Source organism: Anguilla rostrata, chromosome 3 (genome assembly GCF_018555375.3).
Source record: "Anguilla rostrata isolate EN2019 chromosome 3, ASM1855537v3, whole genome shotgun sequence".
Lineage (NCBI taxonomy): Eukaryota > Metazoa > Chordata > Actinopteri > Anguilliformes > Anguillidae > Anguilla > Anguilla rostrata.
In genome coordinates, this window is record NC_057935.1 from 11,989,125 (window position 1) to 12,011,653 (window position 22,529).

Below are 22,529 nucleotides of genomic sequence, written 5' to 3' on the forward strand. Positions count from 1 at the left end.
CTACAGCTGTTTCAAACCAACATGTGATTTACCACTGGCAATGCTGGCTGGACGGATTTATTTATTTATTTATTTCTGTATAATGGCAACTCAGGGCAACCCACAAATATTCATGAAACACTCTTTAAGTTATGCTTTCCCTCCCATTTTCTTCACAGTTTGGAATGTCTGATTGTATATGGCCGCTCTAAAGCTGAAATCTCTGTGGCCGATACAGGAGAGTGCGTACAGAAACATTCTCCCATCTGAAGCACGTGATGTCGCCAGTTGCTGCTTTGCGCATTAAGGCCTGCAAGCCAAGCTTGCACAGACATGAGCAGGAGGAAAGCAAGAACGCTGCAGGCACCCAGTCAACCAGGGAGGGTCCCTAGAGAGCACCTATTCCCACCACAACCAAGCCCAATATATGGTCAGGTTTAATGCTGCAGATGGGCCATGTGGGGATGGTCAAGTGCAGGATGTGATTTCCTTCCCATTCCTTGTCATTGACTCCTGTGTTTCATAACAGTTCCATCAAAAGGAATGACCACCACTGTATTTTAGTATATGTGAGATTTAATAGTTAATTAACATTAAATTAACATTCATTAAGCTCAGTACATTCAAACAATAACGGATTCATTCAAATAATCGCAATAACTTTGATGATCAGTACAAAATGATATGCAAACATGATTATTCTGCTGGATATTTGACTAGGATATTTTGACTTGAATATGTCATATTCTGCTTGACCAGTCCATCATCTTCAATATTTATATATTTCTTTCTATTTTTGCAAAATATGAGATATAATGCCTTGACAATAATTTTCTATTGTCAAGGCATGACATACAACAAGGCAGATTCTATAAGCAAAACATGAAAGCATATTCTTAAAAAAAAAACAAATATAGGGTTAACTACACAGATTCAAATGCTTCATGTGTCTGTAACATCCCTGGTCAGACAAATCAAATTGTTATGCAGTGTATAAGTTTAAAGCAGTTTTCTTTTTCTCTTACTTCCTTAGTGTGGCCATTATTGTCATTTCAGAATATATACTTCAGAGCTTAATGAAATTTCATCTGACCTTATAACAGTTATATAGCTTCTTGATCCTCAGAATGTCCCCCATGGACATACGTCTCCTCTGTCCAATAGATTGGTTTGGGTTGGATATGGGAGTTATAGTGTCCTTTCCATTGGTCGAGAAAGCAGTTCTAGAGAAGTGGAAGAAGATAAATTAAACATGTCAAATTCAACTCCACATTCATTGCTTAACCAATGCTATTATGATGAGAATCTCTTTTCCTTACCTTCCATAGTGCATGATAGAAGTGTAGTCATATGGAGTATTCAGATTATTAGTGTTTTGTTTCTGAAAGTTGTAGATGGTGCCTGGTAAAGAAAAAATACCTTGTTAGCTGTTTGTTAGCGAGATCATGTGTGTTGTCCTTTCTCTTTTAGAGTAAGAGTAGAAATGAATGTTGACCATTTATTTTCCTGTTGTATCAAATTTAAGACCAGTGCTGGGTGATATTAAATTATGTCCAAAATATGACAGGCAGTTCCTTACGTGGTGCAACATTCTCCCAGTTGATTCTGACGTATTCGTCCCGGTCGCTCCTTGTGTGCTCATGATAGAAACCCAACACATGGTTCAGCGCATGCTGAATGATACCATGGTAAACACAACCATATCTGGACAGAGACACTACCTGCTTGCCACCAGTTCTCCCCAGATAGGAATAACAGCTGAAAGGAAATAGAAGGTCACCATTTCAATGTTAGCCAGGCACCCCAAATAAAATCCAGGAAGTGTTATCTTGCCTTTGATCCTGCCATTGGTGTAAATGAGCTCACCCGCCTCTGTTCTCAATACTGATGTAGTCTCTCTGACTCGAACGGGGAACAAAGCGAATGCAGGTTTGTATGTTGAAGGTCTTCATGGCTTTTACTATCCTCTTCCTCTGATAATATGCTGTAATGGAAAATCATCAAATGAATTGTCAAACAAAGAAATATTTACACCCTTATATTTCAATATTTTTCAAGCAATGCTGTAAAGCATATTTAAAGCATTTTTTTTGGCTCTGTGACAATAGTTGATCTTTTTTCCCCAAATAATTCAGCCATGTAAAATATCATTACCCTTCCAGTATTAGTACCATGGTGTACTTACAGTATGTACAGTATAAATACAATTTTCATTCACTTACAGAATTCACGGCTAACAGTGTAAGGCACTTCAACAAGTCCATCTGAGGATTTCTTCCACAGACATCGGTTATTCCTGCACTTCATGGCATTTCTGGTGTTTGATACAATCAGATCTCCCTCCATCAGCATCTCGATGGACCCTAAAGACAGCACAGTCCATGGATTATAAAAATTAATTATGTCCTATAAGGAGATTTATTTTTTGAGAATACAGAGACAATTTCATTTCAATACATTCTGAAATTGTAGAAAAACAATAATGGAAAAAAATGTTTTAGTGATTATTGTGCTTTGTTCCAAGACAATACAAGAAATAATGCAACACTAAAAGTTGTTGGACTGTAAAATTCAGCTAGTGATGTCCAATGGTAAATATTATGCTTAGTTATCATTATTGTGTATTGTCTCATTCTCATTTCTTATTTGTTGTGTCGCTTTTTAAGACATATTTATACTGGTGAAACAGCTGTCATCCCTATACATTGTCACAAGTTAATACAATAAAATAAAACACTGACCATTGTTGGACTGCATAATTCTGGTAGTGATGTCCAAATCATCAGGATCCTCTATTTCGTTTGCTGAAAAGTAGAAGAATGCAAAACATTCTTTTTATATAGGCCTCATACTTGTATTGTTACAGACACAAATGCCACATGAAACCAAAAGCATCAGGTTCAGAATTATTTTACTTCAAGTGAAATAGTCACAAAGCAATGGAGACTCACCATCTTCACTTTCAAGATCCTAAAGAAGAAAAAAAGGCAGACGCTCAGTTAATAAAATTGAACATATATTTGAGGTGAGAGTTGAGGGAATCTTTCCACTGTGTTTAGTGGACCATCTTTTACCTCAAGGTGATGTGCCAGTGATAGACTCAGCAGCAGAGCTAGGATGGCGGAGATGAGTCTCTTGTCCATCTTCTGTCAGCGTTTGGAGATACTGAGATCTGCCATGTCCTGTCTTTTATAGAGCTGTCCAAAGGTTTGTCTATGAGGGGATTAAGGCATGTTGTTATTCATCCACACCCAAAATAAGCTTCTAAAGTACGTTTGTAGAACATATATTCCGTTTCACTTAAATTGCAATCATTGCAGGATGGTTTATTTACAGTGCTAATCTGTGTAGGTCAGTACAAGCCCACCGTCTCCTACAAAACACACTAATTTTGTTTACAGACATTTTGATCTGTGCTGTTAACATTAATGGTAATGCTGTGGTCTTTCCCAGTTGTCATTTTACTGTAAATGTTTTTTCAATAATGATTTTCTATCCAGTCGCAATAATTTTCCTGCTGGAGTATGGAATTTGGGAGCTGGGGATTCTATTTGTCTCTGGTGCTTGGCAATAAGTATACTCTTGACTTTGTCTGTACACTTAAGGAGTCTGCATTTCATAAAAGACAACCATGCCAGAGGTAAAGCCTTGGTAAATGGTAAATGGACTGCATTTATATAGCGCTTTTATCCAAAGCGTTTTACAATTGATGCCTCTCATTCGCCAGAGCAGTTAGGGATTAGGGGTTAGGTGTCTTGCTCAAGACACTTCGACAGCCAGGGGGGTTTGAACGGCAACCCTCCACGCCAGTGGGAAACGATGGAATGATATATCTGAATTGGCTTGTGATAGTAGCATCCAATCCAACTGAGCCCCAAGACCTGAGGACTGTGACATTTGGGAATTACTATGTTGTACATTGTATTCACAGCACTTTACATATTGCACTCAAGCAACTCTTCCTCTCTTTCTTTCTCTCACTATCCCGCACAACTGTTACTACTGATGTTCTCTCTTTTATTAACCAAAATATGTGCTTTTGAGTTTATATTAAATAAGTAAATAAAAATTATTATCTCCTGACATATTATTAAATCATTAGAAGTACATTAAAAGTGATATTCAGTGTGAAGCTGTATCAATTTACATCAAATAAACTATGTTTGGTGCGGTAATAAATACACACTTCATTTTAAGATCACAAATGATCTAATCTCACCATAAATGGCGAAGTTATGTAGAATTTGCTGATTATTCTCACATACAGTGTTCATTCTTTTGCAGTGTTTCTATGGCATTTTTACCCCTGAAATATTTTTGAAGGATAATGTAATTTTACAGAGCTTACAGGTGAATTTAGTTATTTTATGCTTTAGTTACATTATGCCACTTTATCTTATAAACTCCAAGATTATATTTTGTCTATCGATTTGAATGTTCAGTTGTATACAGACTAGTGTGTTAATACTTCGAAGATTAAAAAGAGTATGACTTGGCTATGATCGAGGCTTAACCATCAGATATTACACAAGATCGTGTGTTGTGGAGATTTTTCATGGCTTTATTAACTTAAACAAATTATCAATAAAAGTCTCAATGAAATGGTGGAAATGAAAATAGACCACTCCTTTGTAAAAGCTCATTTTGGGTGTGGAGAATTGGCAGTAATCCATGATCCCCTTGCAGGCACACCTACAAGCTGAGGTTGTATAAAAGACAGGGCCTGCCAGATCTCAGACATCAGCTAATCGTGAGGGAACCATCCTGAGCATCTCCAAACGCTGACAGAAGATGGACCAGAGACTCATCTCCACCATCCTAGCTCTGCTGCTGAGCCTCTCACAGGCACATCACCTCGTGGTAAGAGATGGCCCACTAAACACAGTGGAAAGATTTCCTCAACTCTCACCTCAAATAAATATGTGTTCAATTTTATTAACTGAGCGTCTGCCTTTTTTTCTTCTTTAGGACCTTGGAAGTGAAGCGGATGATTCTCCACTAATTTGTGAGTAATTCATCGGCAATAAAATAATTCTGTACCTGATGCTTTTGACTTCATTTAGTTTTTATTTCTGTTACAATATAAGTGCAAGTATGAGGGCAATAAAAATATAAATAATATTTTGAATTCTTCTTTTAAGCAATCCAAATAGATGATCCTGATGATGTGGACATTACCACAATGATTCTACAGTCCAACAATGGTTGGTGTTTTTTAAAATTTTTATTAACTTGTGACAATGCACAATAATAGCAAATTGTCTTTATACAAATCGCATTATGGTCTGAATGACTGTGTGCTATCTCTACAAGGGTCCAGTGAGATGCTGATGGAGGGAGACATGGTTGTGTCAAACACCAGAAATGCCATGAAGTGCTGGAATAACCAATGCTTATGGAGGAAATCCTCAGATGGACTCGTTGAAGTGCCTTACACTGTGAGCAATGAATTCCGTAAGTGAAGCAAAATCTGTATTCATACATTGGTGCTAATACTAATACTGAAAGAGTAATTATATTGTGCAGGAATGAATTATTTGGAGAAATAGAGATCAAACACAGTCAATGGACCAATGATAATATTATGCTTTGTCAAAGCAAGACACATTTTAGAATTATTTTATTATATTTTAAAATATAGTTTATATTGTTAAAATTTTTCTCATGCTTGCTTTTGAACAATTTTACACTACAGCTTATTATCAGAAGAAGAGGATTGAAAATGCCATGAGGACCTTCAACACAGAAACCTGCATTCGCTTTGTTCCCCGGTCGAGTCAGAGAGACTTCATCAGTATTGAGAGCAGAGATGGGTGAGCTCATTTACACTAATGACAGGATCAATGGCAAGATAACGCTACTTAGATTTCATTTGGTAGGCCTGGCTAACACTGAAATGGTGACCTTCTATTTCCTTTCAGCTGTTACTCCTATCTGGGGAGAACTGGTGGCAAGCAGGTAGTGTCTCTGGCCAGATATGGTTGTGTTTACCACGGTATCATTCAGCATGAGCTGAACCATGCGCTGGGTTTCTATCATGAGCACACAAGGAGCGACCGGGACGAATACGTCAGAATCAACTGGGAGAATGTTGCACCACGTGAGGAACTGCCTATCATATTTTGGGCCTATTTTATTTGAAAAAAGCCCTTTCATCCAATCAGTTATAGTAGGACAAATACATTAGAATGATCAACATGATTTTTATGTTCACGTTTAAATAGACAATACGTTTAATTTCTCTAACAAACAGTTAACAAAGTATCTGTTTCTTTAACAGACACCATCTACAACTTTCAGAAACAAGACACTAATAATCTGAATACTCCATATGACTACACTTCTATCATGCATTATGGAAGGTAAGGAAAAGGGATGTTTTCTCATTATGACTATCCGGTTAGCAATTAATTTGAAATTGTTTTTAACAGGGACCTATTTATTTCCTTTCAATTCTCTAGAACTGCATTCTCAACCAATGGACTGGACACTATTACTCCCGTACCCAACCCAAACCAATCTATTGGACAGAGGAGAAGTATGTCCAAGGGGGACATTCTGAGGATCAACAAGTTGTACAGCTGCTGTGAGTACAGACAATGCATCATTAAACTCATCATTAAAACTACATTTTCAATGCCTTCACTCACCTGAGCCAGCAGCAAGAGTCATTTACGATCCTAGCTTATAAATTGCTGGCGAACTGGACATTCCAAATTCATTTGGAAATATTAAGAATATATTTCTTGACTGTTATTATGATAATCAGACCTTGACTGTGGAAAATATCTCTTATATTTTGCAGAAGAGAACAGCTTGAAGACTACCGGTTCCTGACTGCCAGAGTGGAATGTTAAGCAATCCATCAATATATTTTAACCAGATTAAATGTAAAAAAATCATGTAATGATTATGTAAATTATACATGTCATTTTAGTTATGGTTATCGATGTAATAATATGATGTTCATGTTGTATGTAACTGATGGAATTTACTGACTGAATGTTGCTAACTGATTAAATTAAACCTTATACAGATTAAACTGCAATAGTTATTCATTTTTCTTCCCAGAGTTGTTCTATAATTTGGCCTTGCTCAAACAGTAGCAGAGATGTTTTGCTTTAAAAGAATCTGTACGGTTTTGAATTTTTGTGGTTTCATTAAAAACACTGATTCACATCAATGTTCAGTTTTTTTTAATGCTGTGGACATAAATCTCAACAAAAGGAAACAAAAATGTTTCTGTAAGGTGCCTGATTCAAAAAAAAAATAAAATAAACAAAATAAAAATAGCAATCAACAACAGAAAATCAATTATGCATGTAAATATCAAATAAAAAAGAAAAGAAAAAGATAATCAAGATAGGAAATGAATAGTAATGCACTCAATAATGGGGAAAGACACTGTGTTTCTAAAGTTTCTATAATTCATAACCACATTGAAACAAGAAATAGCTGCTAGAGAAATAATGAACATTATCTGTTGGTAAAAAGGTTCATGTTTTTATGCTACGAATCTGCATCCTACAGTTACACTTAACCCTTATACTGTCTTCATATTTTACATGCACCCCTCATGATGTCCACAGGGTCAAAAATTATTCTCCCTAAGGTCCTGCATAGGGTTCATTTTACAAAAGCCAGGCTTAATAGGTTGTTTCCAGGTACAGGTGATACCTGTGATAGATGTGGCTCACCACCGGCAGATCATACTCACATGTTTTTTTTCTTGTCCAAAATTAGCTGAGTTTTGGTCCTGCTTCTTTAATATGATAGGCAAAGCCCTTAATATTACACTAGAGCCCTGCCCTTTAATAGCCATTTTTGGGGTACCTCCTATACCAGCCAGTCTTACTAAGAAAGATGCTGATGTTGTTGCCTTTGCCTCACTCATAGCCCGTAGACGCATTCTTACTTACTTACTTAATCCTCTTCGTTCCCTGTGGAACATAAGGCTGCGACTATCTGCTTCCATCTGGTCCTGTCCTGTGCAGCATGTTGTGCTTTGCCCCAGGTTAGGTTTGCCCTTTTCAGTTCCGAGGTCACAGTTTTCCACCAAGCTGTTTTTGGCCTCCCTTGTTTTCTCTTTCCAGGTGGGGTCCATCTCAGACGTATTCTGTTACAGTGGAAAAGCCCAAACTCGCCCTCTACTACATCCTGGCTAAATGATTTAATGTCCTTTCTGTCGCTAGAAAAGGTGAAATATTCCTTAAGAGGCTCGACTGCCAATTTCTACAAAAGATGGCAGCCTATTATCTCATGTGAATACTCTTACCTCTCTGGACCCCAACTGATCCTCAGCACATCCAATCTTCCTGGTGGACACCTGGAGCATCCTTCTTTTTGTACTTCCCTCCCTATTTTATCTCATTTTACTCTTTTTTTTTTGTCTGTGTTTTATTTATTATTATTTAATGCTTAATTTAATCTAATTGTTTGTGTGTTTTTTTTTTTGTCTTTTTTCTGAAAGTTTGGGATGGGCAGGGGGTTGGGGGAAAGGTGTTGTTCTTGTTCTCTGCTCTAACACATCAAAAAGGGGGGAAAGAAAAAAATAATTTTGGAACTCTGGATTTGTACTTTGTATTTGATACTAGAATGATATATATATATATATGTATATATATATTCTCCCTCATTGGACCCCTTGTGAAAAGCATCTTCATAGAATTTTAAAGCCTAAATCAATATTTTTATTGTAGAAATGTCTCACTCATGAATAAATCGGTGAATTTTTTTTTTTTTTTTTATTTTAACTTCTTCAGTCTGCACCACTCGTATTTACTGCGAAACAGACAGCATAATTGGTTCTTTTTGCTGTAGTAGATGTGTGGCACTTCTGATTATATAACTATGGGGTTTAAAAAAAGACGCATAAGACAATTTGTACACCGGTATATTTTTATAAAAATATAAAAAAGGCAATGTTTAACTGGTAGGGTTGTCATTCCAGGGAAAGTAATCAAATTTCATGTTGAGATTTGGGGGTTTTCCCAGCTGTTAAACTTTCTGCTGTCATTTTGACCCTGAGGGCATTAGGGGGTTCAATAAATTAGACCCAAAAGGTATAGCCAAAATTTTGAAAAAGTACAAAAAAAAATGTTTTGTCAACATTGCTCTAACTTTGAATATGCCACCTTCCATGTTGATCTGGGATACTGAAGATTGCAACAGCAATTTTTCTTTGTGGGTTCCATAGATTCACTGCTGCTTGTAATATTGAAGCAATGTCTGTATTGATATAGACATAAATTCAACATTTTAATGCTGTCCACATCATAAAAAAGAAAAACTTTATCTCAGATTTCAAGCTAGCTTGGAAGCATTTTGGCTGACACTTTCTCCTCAGCATTCCAAAACTGTAATAAACAGGCACAATAGCCTACAGCTGTTTCGGATCAACATGTGATTTACCACTGGCAATGCTGGCTGGACGGATTTATTTATTTATTTATTTATTTATTTCTGTAAAATGGCAACTCAGGGCAACTCACGAATATTCATGAAAAACCCGCCCATTTTCTTCACAGTTTGGAATGCCTAATCGTATGCGGTTGCTCTAAAGTCGATACAGGAGAGTGTGTACAGAAACATTCTCCCTTCTGAAGCACGTGATGTCGCCAGCTGCTGCTTTGTGCATTAAAGCCTGCAAGCCAAGCTTGCACAGACGTGAGCAGGAGGAAGGCAAGCACGCTGCAGGCACCCAGTCAACGAGGGAGGGTCACTAGAGAGCGCCTATCCCCACCACAACCAAGCCCAATATATGGTCAGGTTTAATGCTGCAGATGGGCCATGTGGGGATGGTCAAGTGCAGGATGTGATTTCCTTCCCATTCCTTGTCATTGACTCCTGTGTTTCATAACAGTTCCATCAAAAGGAATGACCACCACTGTATTTTAGTATATGTGAGATTTAATAATTAATTAACATTAAATTAACATTCATTAAGTTCAGTACATTCAAACAATAACGGATTCATTCAAATAATCACAATAACTTTGATGATCAGTACAAAATGATATGCAACCACGATTATTCCGCTGGATATTTGACTAGGATATTTTTGACTTGAATATGTCATATTCTGCTTGACCAGTCCATCATCTTCAATATTCATATATTTCTTTTCTGCAAAATATGAGAGAAATTTTCTATTGTCAAGGCATGACATACAACAAGGCAGATTCTATAAGCAAAACATGAAAGCATATTCTTAAAAAAAAAAAAATGAATATAGGGCTAACTACACAGATTCAAATGCTTCATGTGTCTGTAACATCCCTGGTCAGACAAATCAAATTGTTATGCAGTGTATAAGTTTAAAGCAGTTTTCTTTTTCTCTTACTTCCTTAGTGTGGCCATTATTGTAATTTCAGAATATATACTTCAGAGCTTAATGAAATTTCATCTGACCTTACAACAGTTATATAGCTTCTTGATCCTCAGAATGTCCCCCTTGGACATACTTTTCCTCTGTCCAATAGATTGTTTTGGGTTGGGTATGGGAATTATAGTGTCCTTTCCATTGGTCGAGAAAGCAGTTCTAGAGAAGTGGAAGAAGATAAATGATACATGTCAAATTCAACTCCACATTCATTGCTTAACCAATGCTATTATGATGAGAATCTCTTTTCCTTACCTTCCATAGTGCATGATAGAAGTGTAGTCATATGGAGTATTCAGATTATTAGTGTTTTGTTTCTGAAAGTTGTAGATGGTGCCTGTTAAAGAAAAAATACCTTATTAGCTGTTTGTTAGCAAGATTATGTATGTTGTCTTTTCTCTTTTAAAGTAAGAGTAGAAATAAATGTTGACCATTACAATCTATTTTCCTGTTGTATCAAATTTAAGACCAGTGCTTGGTGATATTAAATCATGTCCAAAATATAACAGGCAGTTCCTTACGTGGTGCAACATTCTTCCAGTTGATCCTGACGTATTTGTTCCGGTCGCTCCGTGTGTGCTCGTGATAGAAACCCAGCGCATGGTTCAGCTCATGCTGAATGATACCGTGGTAAACACAACCATATTTGGCCAGAGACACTACCTGCTTGCCACCAGTTCTCCCCAGATAGGAGTAACAGCTGAAAGGAAATAGAAGTCACCATTTCAATGTTATCAAAACCCACCAAATTAAATACTAGCAGTGTTTTCTTGCCATAGATCCTGCCATCAGTGTAAATGAACTCACCCGCCTCTGCTCTGAATACTGATGTAGTCTCTCTGTCTCGAACGGGGAACAAAGCGAATGCAGGTTTGTGTGTTGAAGGTCTTCATGGCTTTTACTATCCTCTTCCTCTGATAATATGCTGTAATGCAAAATCATCAAATGAATTGTCAAACAAAGAAATATTTACAAGATTTCACCCTTATATTTAAATATTTTTCAAGCAATGTTGTAAGGCATATTTAAAGCATTTTTTTTTTTGGCTTTGTGACAATAGTTGATCTCTATTTCCAAAAATAATTCAGCCATGTAAAATATCATTACCCTTCCAGTATTAGTACCAGGTTGTCCTTACAGTATGTACAGTATAAATACAATTTTCATTCACTTACAGAATTCACGGCTAACAGTGTAAGGCACTTCAACAAGTCCATTTGAGGATTTCTTCCACAGACATCGGTTATTCCTGCACTTCATGGCATTTCTGGTGTTTGATACAATCAGATCTCCCTCCATCAGCATCTCGATGGACCCTAAAGACAGCACAGTCAGCGGAGCATCAAAAATTCATAAAATTATATAAGGAGATACGGAGACAATTTCTTACATCTTACAATTTTACAACATTCTGAAATTGTAGAAAAACAATAATGGAAAAAAATGTTTTAGTGATTATTGTGCTTTGTTCCAAGACAATACAAGAAATAACGCAACACTAAAAGTTGTTGGACTGTAAAATTCAGCTAGTGATGTCCAATGGTAAATATTATGCTTAGTTATCATTATTGTGTATTGTCTCATTCTCATTTCTTATTTGTTGTGTCGCTTTTTAAGACATATTTATACTGGTGAAACAGCTGTCATCCCTATACATTGTCACAAGTTAATACAATAAAATAAAACACTGACCATTGTTGGACTGCATAATTCTGGTAGTGATGTCCAAATCATCAGGATCCTCTATTTCGTTTGCTGAAAAGTAGAAGAATGCAAAACACTCTTTTTATATAGGCCTCATGCTTGCAGTTATAATGTTATAGACACAGATGCCACATGAAACCAAAAGCATCAGGTTCAGAATTATTTTACTTCAAGTGAAATAGTCACAAAGCAATGGAGACTCACCATCTTCACTCTCAAGATCCTAAAGAAGAAAAAAAGTCAGACGCTCAGTTAATAAAATTGAACACATATTTGAGGTGAGAGTTGAGGGAATCTTTCCACTGTGTTTAGTGGACCATCTTTTACCTCGAGGTGATGTGCAAGTGATAGACTCAGCAGCAGAGCTAGGATGGTGGAGATGAGTCTCTTGTCCATCTTCTGTCAGTGTTTGGGGATACTCAGGGTGGTTCCCTCACGATGAGTTGATGTCTGAGATCTGCAATGTCCTGTCTTTTATAGAGCTGTCTAAAGGTTTGTCTATGAGGGGATTAAGGCATGTTGTTATTCATCCACACCCAAAATAAGCTTCTAAAGTACGTTTGTAGAACATATATTCCGTTTCACTTAAATTGCAATCATTGCAGGATGGTTTATTTACAGTGTTAATCTGTGTAGGTCAGTACAAGCCCACCGTCTCCTACAAAACACACAAATTTTGTTTACGGACATTTTGACCTGTGCTGTTAACATTAATGGTAATGCTGTGGTCTTTTCCAGTTGTCATTTTACAGTAAATGTTTTTCAGTAATCATTTTCTATCCAGTCGCAATAATTTTACTGCTTGAGCATGGAATTTGGGAGCTGGGGATTCTATTTGTCTCTGGTGCTTGGCAATAAGTATACTCTTGACTTTGTCTACATTTCATAAAAGATAACCATGACAGAGGTAAAGCCTTCTGTTTGAGCCCCAATGGAAATGGATGGAGTAATCTGAATTGACTTGTGATAGTAGCATCTAGTCCAACTGATCCCCAAGACCTGAGGACTGTGACATTTGTCGCTAACCTCCTTGGTCCAATTAAAAGAGTGGGTTTATTATCAATAAGAGGGAAAAGGCAAAATGACTAGAGCAGGACAAAAACCCAACATGCCTTTGGCTGACTCACAACACATTCCTCCTCAATATGCAATTGTGTCTATTTTATTGCATGTTAAATGCATGTGAATAAACATAATTTAGAAATTTAAAGATAACAGAATGATTGTCAGCCTACTACTAATTTGCACATACCAAACTGTAAAATAATTTTACATTAAAAGCAGTGGAAAAACCTAAAGCTGATGGAATGAGGGGCTGCATAATCAATATGTCAACCCTTTCGTAAAAAATCCTTTATTTTGGAGGAGAGGGTTTTGTTTGCCTTGATCCACCCAGTATAACAATATTAAGTAGATTTTGAGAAATTATTTTAAAATTATCATTGAAATGAGTCCAGTATTTCATTCACTTTGTTCCTTGGTCAAGTCAGAGAGACTGATCATTATTGAGAACTTCAGTGGAGGTCTGCATGACTTACAGATCTGGTGCACTGTGCTGGCGCCTGACGGACCAAGGGAGTCACACCTGTATGAGTGGGGGAGTATCCTGCGGATTGAAAGCCCCCTTACCTGAGCGACATGAAAGCCAGTTATAATCTGTCTTGCTCGGCTGCAATGACTATATTGTACATTGTATTCACTGCACCGTACATATTGCACTCAAGCAACTCTTCGTCTCGTTCTTTCTCGTGTTATCCCCCACAACTCCTACTAATCATATCCTCTCTCTTTCTAATTGGTTAATGTAAACCCCGCTAATTGTGCTCAAACGTAAATCAATTTTTTCATGAGAATGCACAGAATTGCAATTGAAAGCCATATGACTTCTTGTTGGTATCTGTAGCACATCCTTGTACAAGACAATATTACCAAAAGATGTGCTGCTGAGTTTTTATTAAATGAATATAAGAAAATAAAAATGATTCTCTCTCGACATATTATTAAATCATTAAAAGTGCATTAAAAGTGATATACACGCTTCATTTTAACATCACAAATGATCTAATCTCTCCATAAATGTTTACGTTATGTAAAATTTGTTGATTATTCTCACATACAGTGTTCATTCTTTTCTGCAGTGTTCTTATGGCATTTTTACCCCCAAAATATTTTTGAAGGATGATGTAATTTTACAGAGCTTACAGGTGAATTTAGTTACTTTATGCTTTAATTACATTATGCCACTTTATCTTATAAACTCCAAGATTATATTTTTTGTCTATCAGATTTAGAATGTTCAGTTGTATACAGACTATGTGTGTGTTAATCTACTTCCAAAGATTAAAACAAAATGATGACTTGGCTATGAATCTGAGGCTTAACCACAATCAGAGTATTTTACACAAGATCTGTGTGTTTTGTGGGAGATGGTTGGTTTTCATTGGGCTTCTCAGCTTAACTCTGTAAACAAAATTATGCAAATAAATTACAAGTCTCAATGAAGTGGTGGAAATGAAAATAGACCACTCCCTTGTAAAAGCTCATTTTGGGTGTAGAGCATTGACAGTAATCCATGATCCCCTTGCAGGCACACCTACAAGCTGAGGTTGTATAAAAGACAGGGCCTGACAGATCTCAGACATCAGCTCATCGTGAGGGAACCGTCCTGAGCATCTCCAAACGCTGACAGAAGATGGACCAGAGACTCATCTCCACCATCCTAGCTCTGCTGCTGAGCCTCTCACAGGCACATCCCCTCGTGGTAAGAGATGGCCCACTAAACACAGTGGAAAGATTCCCTCAACTCTCACCTCAAATATGTGTTAAAATATTTTAACTGAGCGTCTGCCTCCCTTTCTTCTTTAGGACCTTGGAAGTGAAGCAGATGACTCTCCACTGATTTGTGAGTAATTCATTGGCAATAAAATAATTCTGTACCTGATGCTTTTGACTTCATGTCAAAAAAATAATATTTTTAATTCTTCTTTTAAGCAATCCAAATAGACGATCCTGATGATGTGGACATCACCACAATGATTCTACAGTCCAACAATGGTTGGTGTTTTTTTAAAATTTTTATTAACTTTTGACAATGCCCAACAATAGCAAATTTTCTTTATACAAATCGCACTATGGTCTGAATGACTGTGTGCTGTCTGTAAAAGGGTCCAGTGAGATGCTGATGGAGGGAGACATGGTTGTGTCAAACACCAGAAATGCCATGAAGTGCTGGAATAACCAATGCTTATGGAGGAAATCCTCAGAAGGACTTGTTGAAGTGCCTTACACTGTGAGCAATGAATTCCGTAAGTGAAGCAAAATCTGTATTCATACATTGGTGCACGCAGATACTAATACTGAAGGGGTAATGATATTGTGCATGAATTAATTATTTGGAGAAATAGAGGTTGAACATAGTCAATGGGCCAATGATAATATTATGCTTTGTCAAAACAAGACACATTTTATAATTATTTTATTATATTTAAAATTATATTGAAGTTTAAATTTTTCTCATGCTTGCTTTTGAATAATTTCACATTACAGCTTATTATCAGAAGAAGCGGATTGAAAATGCCATGAAGACCTTCAACACAGAAACCTGCATTCGCTTTGTTCCCCGGTCGAGTCAGAGAGACTTCATCAGTATTGAGAGCAGAGATGGGTGAGCTCATTTACACCAATGGCAGGATCAATGGCAAGAAAATACTACTTAGATTTCATTTGGTGTGTCTGGCTAACACTGAAATGGTGACCTTCTATTTCCTTTCAGCTGTTATTCCTATCTGGGGAGAACTGGTGGCAAGCAGGTAGTGTCTCTGGCCAGATATGGTTGTGTTTACCACGGTATCATTCAGCATGAGCTGAACCATGCGCTGGGTTTCTATCATGAGCACACAAGGAGCGACCGGGACGAATACGTCAGAATCAACTGGGAGAATGTTGCACCACGTAAGGATCTGCCTGTCATATTTTGTACATGCTTTAATATCACCATGCACTGGTTTCCAATTTGATATGGCAGGAAATTGCATTTCTTTGGTATACATTATTTTTACACTCTTCAATAGAAACTAACAAAGTATCTGTTTCTTTAACAGACACCATCTACAACTTTCAGAAACAAGACACTAATAATCTGAATACTCCATATGACTACACTTCTATCATGCACTATGGAAGGTAAGGAAAAGAGATGTCTTCCAAATAAACAATTGGTCAATATGAAATTCAATTTAACAGAGACACATTATTTTTCTTCCATTTCTCCAGAACTGCTTTCTCAACCAATGGAATGGACACTATAACTCCCGTACCCAACCCAAACAAATCTATTGGGCAGAGGAGAAGTATGTCCATGGGGGACATTCTGAGGATCAAGAAGTTGTACAGCTGCTGTGAGTACAGACAATGCATCATTAAACTCTGAAAAACTACATTTTCAATGCCTTCACTCACCTGAGCCAGCAGCAAGAGTCATATACAATCCTAATTTACGATCCTTGGTAGCTGTTTCGTAGGTGACTTGGCTAATGCACCTGTCTTAACTACTGCTTGTATTTTTCCATAGACTGCGTCGTTGCTGTTCTCGTTTGTGTCAGTGTTAATCAGTTTAACCTTCAGGGTCCAAGTTGAACTATGCAGTTGTTCCCTGCACTTGGACCGGTACTTCTCTCTAGGGTTTTCGTCATACTTGTTCCTGGTTATGGTTATACACTTTGTTGTACGTCGCTCTGGATAAGAGCGTCTGCCAAATTCCTGTAATGTAATGTAAAAATAGTTAACGAACTGGACATTCAGGTGGAATTATTAACAATATATGTCTTGACTGGTATTATGATAATCAGACCTTGACTGTGGAAAATATCTCTTATATTTTGCAGAAGAGAAAAGCTTGAAGACTACCGGTTCCTGACTGCCAGAGTGGAATGTTAAGCAATCCATCAATATATTTTAACCAGATTAAATGTAAAAAATCATGTAATGATTAATTATGTAAATTAGACATGTCATTTTAGTTATGGTTATCGATGTAATAATATGATGTTCATGTTGTATGTAACTGATGGAATTGCTGATTGTTGCTAATTGATTACACCTTACACAGATTAAACTGCAATAATCATTCATTTTTCTTCCCAGAGTTGTTCTATAATTTGGCCTTGCTCAAACAGTAGCAGAGATGTTTTGCTTTAAAAGAATCTGTATGGTTTTAGATTTTTGTGGTTTCATTAAAAACACTGATTCACATCACCTTTTGCAGTTGAATCAATGTTCAGTTTTTTTATACCGTGGACATCAAATCTCAACAAAACGAAACAAAAATGTAAGGTGGCTGATTCTAAAAAAAAAAAAAGCAAACAACAACAGAAAATCAAATATCAAATACAAAAGGAAAGTTAAAAAAGGGGTTAAAAAAGACACATAAGGCAATTTGTACCCTGATAGTGGTACATTTTTATAAAAATAAAAATGGAAATATTTACTTTTTCATAATGGTAGGGTTGTCACTCCAGGGAAACTCAACAAATTTCATGTTGAAATTTGGGGGGTTTCCCTGCTGTTAACCTTTCTGCTGTCATTTTGACCCTGAGGGCATTAGGGGGTTCAATAAATTAGACCCAAATGGTATAGCCAAAATTTTGGAAAAAGTACAAAAGTCATTTTTTGTCTACATTGCTCTATGTCTGAGTATGCCACCTACCAGGTTGATCTGGGATACTGAAGATTGCAAAAGCAATCTTTTTTTGTGGGTTCCATAGATTGAAGCAATATGTCTGTATTGATATAGACATAAATTCAACATTTTAATGCTGTCCACATCTTAGAAAAACTAACATTTTCTCTGTCAACATTATATGTATTTATTATTAATTTTGATTACTTTTCTAGTTTGTATTATTGAGATACTTAAAATTGAGATAATTCTACTTAAAATTATTTGCCACTGAAACAACCCTGCTGTGCCTTGTGTGTATGACTACCACTGACAGATGCAGTACGGCAAATATTTTAATGGAGGCATTTTATCAGGAACTCACTGTCAATAAATGGCTGCTTTTCTCTGTTTTTCACCTGCTGAGCTGTGCAGTCAGTGCACTGCATAACCTACACAGCTGGAGCTCACAGAATGCTGGCACCTGACGGACCAGGGAAGTCACACTTGAGTATGAGTGTTGGAATATCCTGCAGACTGAAAGCCCCCTTACCTGCGTGACATTAAGGTCAATTATATCATCAGTCCTGTTTGTCAGCCAGGCACAGTCCACATAGCAACATATATCTGGCCTGGGTAAGGCTCCGAGTCCATCGCAGCATCTGAGCTGGAACCATAACACAGGCTCGTCTGGCCTCCATAAACAGGGGGCCAATGCCTGCAGTGCATCCGGAGTGCATGTGTCATTAGCTCCAGTGCTGCATTATCACCTTTGGCTCAGAGTGTGGATGTTGCACTCAGTTCTGGCCATCAGATTCAGGCCAGAATCCACAGGCTGTCAAAATTGTTACGTTTGCTCCTGACCTCCTGACCAAAACTGGCACGGAGGCCCAAGCTGGGTGCCACTGCTTTTTGCGGATCTTCTGGTCTGAAGCCGGTTCCAGGTCAGAACTGCATGCTATATGGGAATCAGCATGTGGTGAGGATTTCTTCTGGATAAGGGGTTTGGAATACAAAACCCAACTGCCACGTGAAATTAAAAATGGTTGTTATAATTTGAAGGGCAGCTTTTTCCCATTTTTTTCCTTCAGAAACAAACAACTGTCCTAACCCTTTGCCTTGCGTACCTCAAACATAAACGTAACTCTAACACTTACAGTTTTCCTAGCTACAATCTTAACCCTAACTCTAATCCTAAAATATAAATAAGTATCCGAGAGTCATCTCAAACATGGAATCTGTTAAAATGGATGAAAAATTAGCTAATTATGATCAATTCAACAAAATAAATCAATGGAAATTTGTTTGTCATTTTCACTGAAAAAATACCAAACTACAATGGGCTAATCCTTTAGACCCCAATGATTTAAAAAAAATATGCTCATCCAGATCAAGAACAAACCCTTGTCCTGACTCTTTCCCTTACCCCCAAATGTAACCATAAAGTTTCCTGAACACTATTGCTTGTGATTTTACGACCCCTAACGCTAACCCAAAAATCCTACCCCTAATTTTAACCTTAACCCTAAATATTGCCCAAAGAGTCATCTCAAATAAGGGATTTGCCATTAAAAAGGAAAACAAACTAATTATACCTAGCTATGATTAATTCCACAAGGAAACGGCAAGGTGATCTGTGTGAAATTTGTAATTTTATTTTGAAAAATATATTTCCCCATGAGCAAAACATTTTGGTTGTTCAGATCCAGAACAAACCCTTACCCTTTTCCCTGCCGCGGAGCATAACCGTAACTTGCCTGAACCCTAAAAAATTTCATTTTCCTACCCTAACCCTACCTGAAATTATATCCCAAAACATAACACCAATTATGCCCCAATTATTATAAGCACTTTGTGTCTTGGAAAACCAGTTTTGTGGTCTATTAGAAATTACACAAATGGTACTTTGGCCTAAAATAGAATTCTTACCCTATTATTTAGGTGATAATGTGACATCAATCTGGTGTGTGGGACATACAATAACTCCAGCTTTTGTCTCAAAGTTCATCATGTAAAGTTTAACCTGCTGTTATCTGCTGACTGTATGAAGAAATGAAATTACTTTTGCATTTATGTTGTTGTTTGACATCTTATGTCTTTACTTTTTAAATTTCACATGGATAACAAATTTCTGTTGTTGTTTTGCCTTGTGTTGGAAGTGGTGAGAACTTATAGACACTCTAAAAGCAAAACATCTCTTCTATTGTTTGAACAGGACCAAATTATAAATAATTTGGGGGAAAAAATGAATGGCAAATGTAATTTAATCTTTAAAAGGTTTAATCATGTAGTAGCGTTCAGTCAGTACATTCAAACAGTTACACGGAAATTCACATTATTACAATAACTGTCAACCAGAAGAAAAATCACACAGGAATTCTTGTTCTGAATGTCATCTGACTGTCATATCTTGATTAATGAATACTCCACATTGTGCTCCAGCAGTCCGGTATCATTTGTCTTCAAGAATTTCTCTTCTCTTCTCTCTCTGAAAAATATGAGGCATTTGAAAATTCAACAATTTGGGAAAAGGATGGTTGATGAAAGGAAATATCGGTAAATGTACTTCTGAGCTTATTGAAACATCATCTATACTCACAGCAGCTGTACAGCTTGTTGATCCTCAGAATGTCCCCCTTGGACATACTTCTCCTCTGTCCAATAGATTGGTTTGGGTTGGGTACGGGAGTAATAGTGTCCAGTCCATTGGTTGAGAAGGCAGTTCTAGATAAGTGAAAGAAAATAAATGGGTCCCTGTTAAAAACAATTTCAAATTCATTGCTAACCGGATAGTCATAATGAGAAAACATCCCTTTTCCTTACCTTCCATAATGCATGATAGAAGTATAGTCATATGGAGTATTCAGATTATTAGTGTCTTGCTCCTGAAAGTTGTAGATGGTGTCTGTCAAAGAAATAAATACTTTGTTAACTGTTTGTTAGAGAGATTAAACTTATTGTCTATTTAAACGTGAACATAAAAATCATGTTGACCATTTTAATGTATTTGTCCTGCTGTAACGGATTGGATGAAAGGTCTTTTATCAAATAAAATAGGCCCAAAATATGACAGGAAGTTCCTTACGTGGTGCAACATTCTCCCAGTTGATTCTGACGTATTCGTCCCGGTCGCTCCTTGTGTGCTCATGATAGAAACCCAGCGCATGGTTCAGCTCATGCTGAATGATACCGTGGTAAACACAACCATATCTGGCCAGAGACACTACCTGCTTGCCACCAGTTCTCCCCAGATAGGAATAACAGCTGAAAGGAAATAGAAGGTCACCATTTCAGTGTTAGCCAGGCCTACCAAATGAAATCTAAGTAGCGTTATTGATCCTGCCATTGGTGTAAATGAGCTCACCCATCTCTGCTCTCAATACTGATGAAGTCTCTCTGACTCGAACGGGGAACAAAGCGAATGCAAGTTTCTGTGTTGAAGGTCTCCATGGCATTTTCAATTCTCTTCTTGTGATAATATGCTGTAATGCAGAATCATTCAAAAACAAACATGAGAAAAATTAGAACTTTCATTTGAATTATAATATGTACAAATATTTAAAGTACCAAAATGTGATGTTTTAAAGATATGCAAAACGTGGTCTTGTATAAAGCATAATATTATCACTGGTCCATTGACTATGTTTGATATCTATTTCACCAAATAATTCATTCATGCACAATATCATTGCCTTTTTCATTTTTGTAAATAAATACAGATTTTGTTTCACTTACAGAATTCATTGCTCACAGTGTAAGGCACTTCAACGAGTCCATCTGAGGATTTCCTCCATAAGCATTGGTTATTCCAGCAGTTTATAGCATTTCTGGTGTTTGATACAATCATGTCTCCCTCCATCAGTATCTCGCTGGACCCTTTTAGAAACAGAACACAGTCATTCAGAACCTCCTGGGATTTTTAAAAAGAACAGAAAATGTCTTCAAAATGCAGAGAAATTTTATATGGGCACTCTGTTTTCTGAATTTTCATTCTTTCATAGTTGCAGAGCCCTTCACAACACTTTGAAAATGTAGAAATTCAAAAACGACAAGAAATATCTATTTGTGATTCCTTTGCATTGTCTCAAGTAAATAAAATAAAAATAAAACACCAACCATTGTTGGACTGTAGAATCCTTGCAGTGATGTCCAAATCATCAGGATCCTCTGTTTGAACAGCTTGAAAGCAGAAGAGTTCAAAACACTCTTTTTATACTGACCTCATACTTGCAGTTATATTGTTACAGAAATAAATACTATATAAAGTCAAAAACATCAGTTACAGAATTATTTTGTTGCCAATGAATTACTCACAAATCAGTGGAGAGTCATCTGCTTCACTTCCAAGGTCCTAAAGAAGAAAGAGAGGCAGATGCTCAGTTAATAAAATTGAACACATATTTGAGGTGAGAGTTGAGGGAATCTTTCCACTGTGTTTAGTGGGCCATCTCTTACCACGAGGTGATGTGCCTGTGAGAGGCTCAGCAGCAGAGCTAGGATGGTGGAGATGAGTCTCTGGTCCATCTTCAGTCAGCGTTTGGAGATACTCAGGATGGTTCCCTCACGATGAGTTGATGTCTGAGATCTGTCAGGCCCTGTCTTTTATACAACCTCAGCTTGTAGGTGTGCCTGCAAGGGGATCAGGGATTATCAGCAATTCCCTACACCCAAAATTAGCATTTTGGTGTACTACATTCATTTCCACCATTTCAATGAAACTTGTAATTGTTATTCCTCATTTTGTTTACAGTGGTAAGCTGGGAAGATCATGAAAACTGATTGTCTCCCAGAAAACACACAGAGCTTGTT

At 37.0% G+C, this 22,529-nt stretch overlaps 3 protein-coding genes across 11 annotated transcripts in view; 2 read left to right on the forward strand and 1 right to left on the reverse strand.

Moving 5' to 3' along the window:
- Positions 1-153: 153 nt before the first annotated feature.
- Positions 154-22,310, reverse strand: LOC135250172 (hatching enzyme 1.2-like). Of its 8 annotated transcripts, none has more exons than XM_064326203.1 (9): positions 12,392-12,521; positions 2,931-2,949; positions 2,721-2,771; positions 2,202-2,342; positions 1,846-1,963; positions 1,559-1,737; positions 1,299-1,380; positions 1,073-1,202; positions 154-492 (listed from the first exon to the last, which is right to left on the reverse strand). In XM_064326203.1, exons 1-9 carry the CDS (start codon positions 12,458-12,460, stop codon positions 448-450), a joined length of 834 nt encoding a protein of 277 aa, XP_064182273.1. In that variant the 5' UTR covers positions 12,461-12,521; the 3' UTR covers positions 154-447. The 8 variants fall into 8 exon arrangements, with proteins under 8 accessions (XP_064182273.1, XP_064182272.1, XP_064182269.1 ...); XM_064326202.1 differs by lacking the exon at positions 12,392-12,521 and adding an exon at positions 3,054-3,150 and having other exon boundaries at positions 160-492; XM_064326199.1 differs by lacking the exon at positions 12,392-12,521 and adding an exon at positions 22,176-22,303 and having other exon boundaries at positions 162-492; positions 2,721-2,783.
- LOC135250173 (hatching enzyme 1.2-like) overlaps positions 4,694-22,529 on the forward strand; it is a 32,196-nt gene continuing 14,360 nt past the window's right edge. The window contains exons 1-9 of one of the 2 annotated variants that reach the window (XM_064326211.1): positions 4,697-4,839; positions 4,948-4,984; positions 5,121-5,183; positions 5,293-5,433; positions 5,675-5,792; positions 5,901-6,079; positions 6,260-6,341; positions 6,441-6,565; positions 6,785-7,162. In XM_064326211.1, the coding sequence (XP_064182281.1) occupies positions 4,771-4,839; positions 4,948-4,984; positions 5,121-5,183; positions 5,293-5,433; positions 5,675-5,792; positions 5,901-6,079; positions 6,260-6,341; positions 6,441-6,565; positions 6,785-6,786 (816 nt within the window). In that variant the 5' untranslated portion in view covers positions 4,697-4,770 and the 3' untranslated portion in view covers positions 6,787-7,162. Of the gene's footprint in view, positions 4,840-4,947; positions 4,985-5,120; positions 5,184-5,292; positions 5,434-5,674; positions 5,793-5,900; positions 6,080-6,259; positions 6,342-6,440; positions 6,566-6,784; positions 7,163-22,529 lie in introns of those variants that run through there. The other variant, XM_064326210.1, reaches the window with a different exon arrangement.
- On the forward strand, positions 14,675-17,317 carry LOC135250176 (hatching enzyme 1.2-like). The gene is made up of 9 exons (XM_064326215.1): positions 14,675-14,825; positions 14,930-14,966; positions 15,056-15,118; positions 15,229-15,369; positions 15,611-15,728; positions 15,837-16,015; positions 16,165-16,246; positions 16,337-16,461; positions 16,948-17,317. Coding segments are annotated over exons 1-9 (816 nt in total). The 5' UTR covers positions 14,675-14,756; the 3' UTR covers positions 16,950-17,317.

Bases quoted from the DNA above. Each gene is read 5' to 3' on its own strand.
- LOC135250176 (XM_064326215.1), top strand. From the start codon at position 14,757: ATGGACCAGAGACTCATCTCCACCATCCTAGCTCTGCTGCTGAGCCTC. The intron at 14,967-15,055 runs GTGAGTAATTCA...TCTTCTTTTAAG, and splicing joins AGATGACTCTCCACTGATTT to CAATCCAAATAGACGATCCT. The intron at 16,247-16,336 runs GTAAGGAAAAGA...CCATTTCTCCAG, and splicing joins TCTATCATGCACTATGGAAG to AACTGCTTTCTCAACCAATG.
- LOC135250172 (XM_064326199.1), bottom strand. From the start codon at position 22,244: ATGGACCAGAGACTCATCTCCACCATCCTAGCTCTGCTGCTGAGCCTC. The intron at 1,964-2,201 runs GTAAGTGAATGA...TTTCCATTACAG, and splicing joins CACTGTTAGCCGTGAATTCT to CATATTATCAGAGGAAGAGG. The intron at 1,738-1,845 runs GTGAGCTCATTT...ATTTCCTTTCAG, and splicing joins AGTATTGAGAACAGAGGCGG to CTGTTATTCCTATCTGGGGA.